General features: G+C 35.1%; 1 protein-coding gene across 1 annotated transcript; it reads right to left on the bottom strand.

Annotated features, from left to right (window-relative positions):
- Window positions 1-817: 817 nt before the first annotated feature.
- On the bottom strand, window positions 818-1,858 carry LOC138698982 (sterile alpha motif domain-containing protein 5-like). The gene has a single exon (XM_069825169.1). The coding sequence runs from the start codon at window positions 1,376-1,378 to the stop codon at window positions 818-820; it is 561 nt and encodes a 186-aa protein (XP_069681270.1). The 5' UTR covers window positions 1,379-1,858.
- Between the last annotated feature and the right edge of the window lie 10,352 nt (window positions 1,859-12,210).

Genomic DNA, 12,210 nt, shown 5'->3' with positions numbered 1-12,210 from the left:
ATAATGGGAGTGTTATAAATCGCTTATTACAAATCGCTTATTGTTACCTATTTTTAATCTGCTCTCTAACCACGCACACAACTTCTAATAATCTCCCATCTCCTTATTTTTCCGGATTCGGTGATAAAACATGACAAAAGTGTCTGAAATCTAAATCTACATAATAATTTCTCAATATTTTTTATTATCGAATAGGCTATCTTTCTCACTAAAACGGCGAATTTATGACTGAACATATTAATAGTTTTGTAACTTTTATAATGGGAGTGTCATTCTTACCTACCTTAAAGTAGGCCTACTTTTAATCTTTTCCATAACCACACAAAAAACTTCTAATATTTATGTATGCCGTTATACACGCTTTTTCGTCCTAAAACAGTGAATTTATAACTGAAAATATTAATAGTTTTGTAACTTTTATAATAATGGGAGTGTTATAAATCGCTTATTACAAATCGCTTATTGTTACCTATTTTTAATCTGCTCTCTAACCACACACACAACTTCTAATAATCTCCCATCCCTTATTTTTCCGGATTCGGTGATAAAACATGACAAAAGTGTCTGAAATCTAAATCTACATAATAATGTCTCAAATGTTTTATTATCGAGTATCATTCTCGCTAAAACGGCGAATTTATGACTGAACATATTAATAGTTTCGTGACTTTTATAATGGGAGTGTCATTCTACCTATCTTGAAGAACTTTTAATTTTTTTCCTAACCACACACACAACTTCTAATATTTATGTATGCCGTTATACACGCTGTTTCGTTTCTCTCACATTTCGAGACTAACTAAACCCACATAAAAAGTCAAACTACTGGAAGACTATTAAAAATAGCACTCACCGAGGTTGAATAGGGCTGGCAACTGAGCCGAATGCCATCCTGACCGAGTTTATCTTTCAGCAGCAGCTTGAGCTGGAGTCTCGGGATCTTCACGAGTTCCGCCTTCCCTTCCTCATATTCATCCAGGTATTTCCCAAGTTCTTGTGCACTATCAGCAGAAGAAGAAGCAGGGCTACACCGCTGTACACCTTGTTGTTGCTGCTGCTCCTTGTCCGAGGAACCTTGATGTCCCGATGAGGTTCTAGACGATCGCGCGCTGGAACTATCGCACTGACAGTCTTCGTGTATAGCGGCGGTTTCCTCTAAAGTAAAATACACGGAAGCTGCCCCTTCTTCCCGCAAAGTACGAACCGACTGTAAGAGTCTGTTACGATGTGAAGGGTTGAACACTCCGATCGCATCTAAGTCTGGATCGCCTACCTGCTTACATATTTCCAGATCGTCGTAACCATTGTCAATGAACGACTCAGCATACTGGCCTAGGTGTAAGGACCTTAGCCATTCCACCACGATGTTGCTTGACATGTTTACACCCGCATAGCAAAGAAGAGGCCTTCTTCATTGATACAGGAGCACTGAGAGCACACCACGCCGTGTTCGCTGTACGATAATATAGCATCACACCGGGAGCGGCACTACAACGTTCCACACGCCAGCCGTCATATTGACATTCTCTTTGAACTTGCATGGAGCGCCACAAGATGGCAGCACGCGTAGGGAAGCGCAGAACACTTGAGTAGCGGAAGCCGTGCTTCCGCGCAGACCTAGCAATTACAGCAATTATATCTATCACCGTCTTATCTAACCATTCTTATCCAAAAATCTATTCTAATTTGCTGATTAATTTCTGTTTATGAGGTATATCACAATGGTCATAATATTTCTCACAGTTGTACGTCTTATTTAACAGAAACAAATGTACAGAAGCACACAAAATAATCACTTCGAATTGTCCGTAAAATTTATTTAAGAAATAGTCACAATGTGTGCACGATATAATCTTCAACATTCATGATGAAAATTTAATTAATATATTATCTGTTACAATTGTTTACAGATATATAAGAAAAAGTCTGTACTGTTCATAATAATTCTGGCCATGCTCACCAATAAAAAAAAAAAAAAAAAAAAAAAAAAAGAAAAGAAACACTCCGACTAAATACGTCAAAAAACCTGCACATAGTTTTGTCGTTAGAGATTTGGCCGATACAGATGCAAAAATGTTACTAAGTCCTTTAATGTTCTAGAAGAACTAGGCCTAACTGTTGAAAGCTATTTCCCTCCATATTACGACTCTATTTTTTATTATTTTCTCATTACGCCACACGAAGTTAGACATTAAGGTAGAGTCTTCAAATTGCAGGCAATCTCAGTTGTGGACTGGGATCTGTTCCAGGAATGGATGTTTGCTCACAGCTAGAATCCGATGCCACGCTCGTCTCCTTCATGAATATTTCTCCGTGGCCCTTTCAACCAGTGTTAGACTGAAGAATTCTGAAACAAAAGACGTAGGAACTATCAGGAAAACAAACTCATATTTTAAGTCGCAAGACAAAAGTACATAACATGTGACGTATATAATCCTTTATGGACACGAAATTAGCCTCCAAAACAAGAATACAAATTTCATATCCCGTATCTCTGTAACTTATATGTTTTTAAATGCTTATTTAGTTACACACATAGAGAATGTGTAGAAAATACTTGGAAGGAAAGTCTTTCCGATACTAAGAGGCTGGTAACAAAAGGAAATTGCACAGAAGGTGGCTGTTGACACAAGACGACTGGAAGGGTACAGAATAATGCACGTTTGTGTGTATTCATAACTATGTTCATGGGTGTTTATATGCATGCGTGCACTGTATTTGTGTGCATGAATAGATTGGAGTGAATTAATAGATAGAATGAATGCAATGAATGGGTAGATGATTAAGTGAATGTAATGAATGGATGAATGATGAAGTGAATGCAATGAATGGATAGATGATGAAGTGAATGCAATGAATAGATAGATGATGAAGTGAATGTAATGAATAGATAGATGATTAAGTGAATGTAATGAATGGATGATGGAGTCAATTCAATGAATGGACTGATGATGAAGTGAATGCAATGAATAGATAGATGATTAAGTGAATGTAATGAATGGATGAATGATGAAGTGAATGCAATGAATGGATAGATGATGAAGTGAATGCAATGAATAGATAGATGATTAAGTGAATGTAATGAATGGATGAATGATGAAGTGAATGCAATGAATGGATAGATGATGAAGTGAATGCAATGAATGGATAGATGATGAAGTGACTAATGAATGAATGAATGAATGATGAAGTAAATGCAATGAATGGATAGATGATGAAGTGAATGCAATGAATAGATAGATGATGAAGTGAATGTAATGAATGCATTGATGGATAGAGCGAATGCTGTCATGTATAAATGAACGATGATGGAGTAAAGCAATGAATGAATGGATGATGGAGTCAATTCAATGAATGGACTGATGATGAAGTGAATGCAATGAATGATAGATGATGAAGTTAATGCAATGAATGGATGGATGATGAAGTGAAAGCAATTAATGGATAGATGATGAAGTGAATCCAATGAATAGATAGATGATGAAGTAAATGCAATGAATGGATAGATGATGAAGTGACTAATGAATGAATGAATGATGAAGTAAATGCAATGAATGGATAGATGATGAAGTGACTGTAATGAATGAATGAATGAATGATGAAGTAAATGCAATGAATGGATAATGATGAAGTGAATGTAATGAATGCATTGATGGATAGAGCGAATGCTATCATGTATAAATGAACGATGATGGAGTAAAGCAATGAATGAATTGATGATGGAGTCAATTCAATGAATGGATTGATGATGAAGTGAATGCAATGAATGATAGATGATGAAGTTAATGCAATGAATGGATGGATGATGAAGTGAACGCAATTAATGACAGATGATGAAGTTAATACAATGAATGGATGGATGATGAAGTGAATGTAATGAATGGATAGATGATGAAGTGAATGCAATTAATGACAGATGATGAAGGGTTAAATGCAATGAATGGATGGATGATGAAGTGAATGCAATTAATGACAGATGATGAAGTTAATGCTATGAATGGATGGATGATGAAATGAATGCACTGAATGACAGATGATGAAGTTAATGCAATGAATGAATGGATGATGAGGTGAATGCAATGAATGATAGATGATGAAGTTAATGCAATGAATGGATGGATGATGAAGTGAATCCAATGAATGGATTGATGATGGAGTAAATGCAATAATGGATAATGAAGTGAATGCAATGAATATATGATGGTTGAAGTGAACTGAACAGAACTAATGAATAATTAATGGATGGAATTCATGGAATGAATAGGACGACTGAATGAGTGAGTGTATTTATTTCTGTATCCATTTATATATAGATGCCAGAAATATCAGGTAATACTTTCGATAACAAAGTAGGCCTACCATAGTCAGCAGACACAGAGTTTGGTTTAACAATTCCTGCAAACATAATGGATAAAGGCACATCAATACAGTGAAGCGTAATATCTAATTCATTGTATCTAACTTGATATTTTAAGGTCTGAGATATTGTAAAACCAGCAATAGCTTGATTAACTACCTGTCTTCTCAAATAAGCTGGATTCTACATCCAATACAAATCAAGTTACGCCCATAATTCCATGCTGAATTACACTAAGAATTAATGAAAAGGTGAAGTAGAGATTCTCCAGCGAGAACAAAACGAAAGCGAGAGAAATCGGCGACGAGGCGGAGGAAGGGAAGACGGAGGTGGCAGGATTCATTTAAATACATCGAAGAGAATGATGGTTTATCTTCATAAGAGACACGAAACCAGAACAATTGAACGTCTTATCACGTAATGACTTGCGTCTGTAACCTTCCTTAATTAGAAGAGACCTGGTGGGTCTTGACTTCATAACAAAGCTCACAGAACAGAGAAGTTGTGATTCTCGCTGGAAACTGGCTGCAGTTGATGCAATGTGCGAGTGGCTTCATGAACTAACAGAATTACTGTGGTAGGTTTCTTCTTGGCTATTATTTTATCTTTTTCGCTTATGAGACAGATATCCTCCCCTACTTCACCACCACCAATATCACGACCTGTATCGTGATCATACAAGGAGTGGCAGTGAATTGGGCGATTATGTATAGCTCTGTTGATAAATTGTTTGTTTGTAATTTGAAGTAGTTTGCATGATATGTATTATCAATTTCTGTATATCACAACCGGTTGAATTGTTTATGCCTTAAATTTAATTAAGTTACTTGTTTTGTATTATACATATAGCCCAACTTATGACTGATCGTTTGCGTTTGTAAATTTGATAATCTGATTGGCTATGTACTGTATATTTTTAGTAGAGCGATCGATGTAGCTCAGTCGGCAGACTCGCTGGGCTGCTGATCCGGAGCTGTGTTCGGGTTTGGGTTGGATCCCCCTTTGGTCTTTGATTTCTTCCGAGGTTTTCCACAGCCGGATGGTATATGGCGAGTCCATGGCATCAACCCCTTTGATTTGATTACCCACCCCCCCCTTTGATTTGATTACCTGGTTGGGTTTTTCCGAGGTTTTCCCCAATCAAAAGGCAAATGCCTGGTAAAATTTTGGCGAATCCTCGGACCTCACCTCATCTCACTACATTTCGCCAAAATATTGTAAAAAAATTGCACAAAATTGTAGAAAATTACTAAATTGTAAAACTGTAAACATTTGTAAAAATTGTAATTGTAATATTGTAAAATTTTGACTTGTTCCACATCTTAAAGCTTCATTGCTCATGTAAGATCTATGGAATAAAATGAATGAATGAATGAATGAATGAATGAACGAATGAATATGAAAACGCCGTAAGTATTCACAAATTTATATTTATGTACCACATTCATTTTCATTTTTTTATTTACATAAACAATGATGCACAACCGAGCGAGTTGGCTCAGACGGTAGAATTTGAGACTCGCATTCGGGAAGTCACGCCTTCAAAATCTGTGGCCATTACTTCATTGATTTAACACATAGATGGCTAAAACGTATTATTATTATTATTATTATTATTATTATTATTATTATTATTATTATTATTATTATTATTATTATTATTATTATTATTATTAGGGATCATATTTTGTCCCAGGGCGTACAGAGATAAAGTTAGCTGTTCACAGACTATATTGACGTGATGTCATATTTAACGCACGCCACAGCATCTTCTTTGTGCTGCAGTTGACGTTCTATTCATGATTCAAAACTGGACTTCATACACTGTTCACAATGCATTATAGTGACTATTACACTCTTACTACGTCATACTACTTTTGACCAATAAAACGGTACGAAAGGACGTATTTCAACCAATCATGGCTGCTTATCGCACAATTTTATCGCGTCCCTAGCATTTGTTTAATTTTATCGCGTCCCTAGCATTTGTTTCTTTGTTTGCCAACATTTGAAACTGCGCTGATCTGGACGTAAAATATATATATATATATATATATATATAATTACAAACCACTCCAGTCGATGCACAGCAGTTTCAAATATGACTCGCATTGGCATTCAAGAACAAGAATTAATAAAAATCACTGATCATACCTATGCATCCTCTGAAATCCGATTTACAAATAAATGAAGAGCACCATTCGGAAATCCTGAATAAGTTGAATACACCATGTAGGCCTAAATCAACGAGTTCCACTTCTATTACGCACACGTCCAATATAACATCAATTGAACCACCAAACACATTCAAATTTGAAAATTGTACATTCAATAATTATTCCTTTTAAAATTATTCATTCGGAAATTCTGAATAAGTTGAATACACCATGTAGGCCTAAATCAACGAGTTCCACTTCTATTACGCACACGTCCAATATAACATCAATTGAACCACCAACCATATTCAAATTTGAAAATTGTACATTCAATAATTATTCCTTTTAAAATTATTCATTCGGAAATTCTGAATAAGTTGAATACACCATGTAGGTCTAAATCAACGAGTTCCACTTCTATTACGCACACGTCAATATAACATCAATTGAACCACCAACCACATTCAAATTTGAAAATTGTACATTCAATAATTATTCCTTTTAAAATTATTCATGTTTATTTTTTATGTCATCGTCGTTAATTAAAACTTTTCTAACACTTGTGTATATTAGTTAGGTTATGTTATAGCTTCTGCTATATGATATTATGGATAGTCACGTATCAGAGATTGTTTAATATTAAGATTTATTGAAAATCATCTGTCAAGTGACGTTGATTACTGGGATTCGGATAATTGAAGTGGAATGTTGCATTTTAATAAAAATGAAACTGAATCAACAAAGTCTTCTTGACTAGTAATATTGCCATCGTGTATAATAGATCGAGAACTTCTCTACGAGAAGGCATTGCTCACTACTGCCATCTAGCATGCATCTAACGTAATATTTGTAATGTTGAGATGGTAGAATAATACATTTGAAGACAGTTGTATTTTCGTAAGTCAATTAATATTTTATTGTATTGGAGTACTTCGTTACTTCTAATCTTTATATACTTTCTTCTAATCGTGTAATAGTCAATTAAATCCCACTCGAGTTTAGATTTTCTCTAGATAAATCAAAACGTCTAGTAAGATTACTGTTGATAAAGACTGATACTACAATGATGTTTCCTACAATTTTAAATTATTTCTTCATTTATTTCATTCATTTATTTTCACTGGCAGACTCAAGATCATAAGACCTTCTCTTCCACTCAACCAGTATAAAAATGCACAGCAAACATAAATAACAGCAGCACAGAAAATAGAGTAATAATAATAATAATAATAATAATAATAATAATAATAATAATAATAATAATAATAACAGCAAAATGTAGATGCGATTAGTTACATGTAATTCGAAGAGTTAAACAATTACAATTCAGTGTCAAATAAGACAATTTGGATCGAAGGAATGATTAACATAATAAAGAAAAATTCATACGTACATTAAAAATAAATATTCTACAAAAGTGATATTTGAAGAAAGATCATATTTTAAAGACTAAAAGCAGCCTTTCTGACATTCGGGTTTGAAAGTAGTAAAACAAGAGTTAGCCTAAGTAATTCAGCATAACGAATGAAGTGGTCTCCATTTTTCCGATTACAGGGGATCGAAAGTGGCCCAGTTAACGGAAACATCTGCATAATGCTAAACATAATTTTGAAATGTTATTTAGTCAACTGTCCGAAGACAGGTTTGAACCTCATAAGTGACACCGATAAGACATCACTCTTGAGGCAACTAAGCCAGGAGATACTGGAGTAGATTAGTCAGTTCCTTACCCCCTCCATTGTACACATCGTCGACTATATACATATCACACTAATCAGACTTCATATATGTGTACAAACAATTGAAAGTTTATTTGGAAAAACACTAGATTGTACTTTTTTAACGCCTAGAATTGCATGTAACACACTAAACCCATTATATTTCGCTCTTACTATTATTGTCTTTATTATTATTATTATTATTATTATTATTATTATTATTATCATTATTATTATTATTATTATTATTATTATTATTATTACTTACAAATGGCTTTTAAGGAACCCGGAGGTTCATTGCCGCCCTCACATAAGCCCTACAGCGGTCCTTATCCTGAGCAAAATTAACCCAGTCCCTACCATTACATCCCAACACCCTCAAATCCATTTTCATATTATCCTCCCATCTACGTCTCGGGCTCCCTAAAGGTCTTTTTCCTTCCGGTCTCCCAACTAACATTCTATATGCATTTCTGGGTTCGCCCATACGTACTACATGCCCTGCCCATCTCAAACGTCTGGATTTAATGTTCCTAATTATGTCAGGTGAAAAATACAATGCGTGCAGCTCTGCGTTGTGTAACTTTCTCCATTCTCCTGTAACATCATCCCTCTTAGCCCCAAATATTTTGCTAGGCACCTTATTCTCAAACACCCTTAACCTATGTTCCTCTCTCAAAGTGAGAGTCCAAGTTTCACAACCATACAGAACAACCGGTAATATAACTGTTTTATAAATTCTAACTTTCAGATTTTTTGACAGCAGAATGGATGACTTTCATAACCTTATTCCTTTGCTGTGGTCGTGCCAGAGAATCAGCCCTATTCCGAGGCTTATTGTATGGATTCGTAACAAGCTGTTTTTTACGGTGATGGGTTGTTAGCCCTTCACCCAACCCCCAAGCTGGAGGACCACCCTTTATCGGCTGTCCGCGGCTGCTTATTCAATATATACGCAGCTACCCTCCATATCTGGAGGCCGTCTCCTCGATCCGTAACCTGAGGACGCGCCGTGCCGTGGTGATAGGGACCCACAAAGCATAAGTATTATTATTATTATTATTATTATTATTATTATTATTATTATTATTGTTGTTGTTGTTGTTATTATTATTATTATTATTATTATTATTACTACTACTACTACTACTACTACTTCATTGTTTTCTGTATTGATGTTATTTATATTTGATATATATATTTTTATACTAGCTGAGTGGAAGAGAAGGCCTTATGTCCTTAACTCTGCCAGTACCGGTAAAAATAAATCAAATAAATAAATTAACAATTAATTATTTAAATTGTAGAAAAGGCCATCGTAGTATCAATATTTATCACTACCATGCATTTTCAACTCTCCGACGTCTAATTTTTAATCATGAATAGAATGTCAACTGAAGCGAAGATAAGGTGAAAGTGTATCTTCATAGTACCTGTGCCACGCGCTAATTATGACGTCACGCCAATATAATCTATGAACAACTAACCTTATCTCCGTACGCCAGTGATGTCAACTGACGCCCATAGGAGCAAGCGCGCGCTTTAGAGCCCAGGAGAGCCTGAGCGCTTTACAGCGGAAAGGAAAGAGACAGACGAAAGAGGTAGTACATGCCGCTTGGCCGAGCTATATTCAGGGATGGCCAGCACTGATACAATGGATAAAGGGAAGAGAACTTATTAAAACTGTATCCATGGTAATTTTTAGATTTGTCTGAGAAGTATAAGTGCATTATAAGAATGTAAGTTTTAATTTTAAGGTTCATTTTTCACGAGTTTGCTTTTTTATTCAAAAGGAATATTTTCTCAACTTTTTTAGAGAAAAGTGAAATTTTCAGATATGTTAGTTTAGTAGCCTTACAGGTGCTGAAACAAAGTTTTCGTAAATCTAATATATCGCAAATACGTATTACTGAAGATAGTGTATTAAAATATTTGAAAATATTGGTATGAAAAATGTTTGTAAGGAAATGAATTAACAAAGCAAATACTGTTACATTACAAACAAAAGATATGTACTTATGTGTTGGTAAAACGTCAGCTCTATAGCTTCAGCATATTTCGAGATAATTTAATATTCTGATAACAGAAAATTGCGCACCAATATCACCTAAAAGCATAATGCGATAAGAGTTTTATTATGTAATATTAGTTACAGTTAAAACATATACCTAGACAACTTTTCTTTGTACTATAATATTGTTTTGATCACTTTTACAAGGCTAAAGGTACCATCAATATCAATCTCAACTTATCATGTCATATTCAGTGTATTTCTTCGGGATAACACTTTCTTTATGAATGATGTGTTTAATTCACTTAGTACAGTATAGTTGTAGTTATTATGGAGTTTGTGTGAATATTCCTTCTTTAAAACAACTGCAATATTAGGCTAAGAAATGGGTGTTCGTACTTTTGTTTTACAGACAATATAGAAAATAACAAACAGAAAGAAGCCATATAAAAATAACGACATAAAATTTCACGTTCCGTTTGAAGTTTGTGCACCAGTTTTCTTAATCCAACAGGCTGCGTATTCCTCCTAGCATACCTAGCGCTTAATCCCCGTGCACGACGTCAAGGTCAGAAAAATGCGCTTGCTTTGACATCACTGCCGTACGCTCTGGGATAGAATACGTTCCCTATTTGCTAGTACCTATTTCGCGAATATAATGATAAATAATTGATAGAAATATGGTAACGAATATTACCATTGTACAAGACATCTAATTTATTATTTTATTCAAGAGCTTCCTACTATACGGTAGTTTTCCTGCAACCCATTATCAATTCTGTTTCCGCATGCGTTTCAAACCTCCGTGTTTTCTTCTGTCAACCCTCTACAATCAATACTTTTTTGCACCCCATCCAGCCATGGAGGACCGAGGTCGCCCAGTCGATTGTTGGCCTCACATTCACATCTCTCAGCTAAGGTAAACGATCATCCAATCAGTACTTATGTAAGGTGTGGTCAGCAAGATCCTCCCGGCCGTTATAGTGGCTTAAGAAATCATATTTAGCTACTCAATATAACTCACCAAATTCATCACAGTGTCCGATGGTCCCATACACTGGCCGAATTTGAAGAGAAAGTTTCTTCTCCGATGAAGATTCGAACCAGCGTTCATTCCGTATCGCGAGACTAAGGTATGACGCCTCAGACCAGGCAGCTAGGGTATGGAACAATGAAGAAACATGATTACATAAAATTCTTTGTCATTACTGAAGAAACACAGTTTCAAACAATTTCACATTTTGACAAAGACATAGTAGTAGTGGTGGTTATAAAAATTCCTAATTATAATGGAGCTCCAGCTCAGCAGATCGAAATGTCATATTTTTTTTTATGGAGGGGAGTTAAATAAGTCTTTACGGAAAATGGTAAAAAAAAAACAGATTACAAAAAAAAAACCTCTCATTGAGATTCTGACTGATATGTAATATATATATATATATATATATATCAGTGGCGTAGCGTCAATGTAAGCTTCCCCAGTTAATAATAATTTCATAATAAACCTACCGTTTATGAACAAAATTATTTATTAATTTTAATAGAGTTTATATTTATGCGTTAAATATTGTGATGCGGCAGCTCAAGATGATTTGTGATGCAGCAGTAAACAAGAAGTCTGCACACGCCAGCTTCCAAGCAGACTGGTTTCTTTCACTCATTCTTCTGTGTAACCCACCCCGCAGATTCTCCATCCCTTTCTAACTAAACTACCCTTGTCGCAAGGCACGGAAGAAGCTAGCTTTTACATTGAAAGTTTCCGAGTTATCCCTTTGGTGAGGGTTTGTTCAGTTGAAGTGTTAGTGTGCTGATATAATAAATAATGAGTGAAATAACAGTTCCTGACACCAATTTACTTGAATTTTTAGGACAATTCTATTATCAAGACTGACTTACGAACAAAAGTGCGATTTAAAAAACAAATGACCGTGTCTATTTGTTAGAGATATGTGTAAACCATGAAATCAT

This window comes from Periplaneta americana, chromosome 4 (assembly GCF_040183065.1).
Source record: "Periplaneta americana isolate PAMFEO1 chromosome 4, P.americana_PAMFEO1_priV1, whole genome shotgun sequence".
NCBI lineage: Eukaryota > Metazoa > Arthropoda > Insecta > Blattodea > Blattidae > Periplaneta > Periplaneta americana.
The sequence above is the reverse complement of the archived record's forward strand: the minus strand, read 5'-3'. Positions and strand labels throughout refer to the sequence as shown.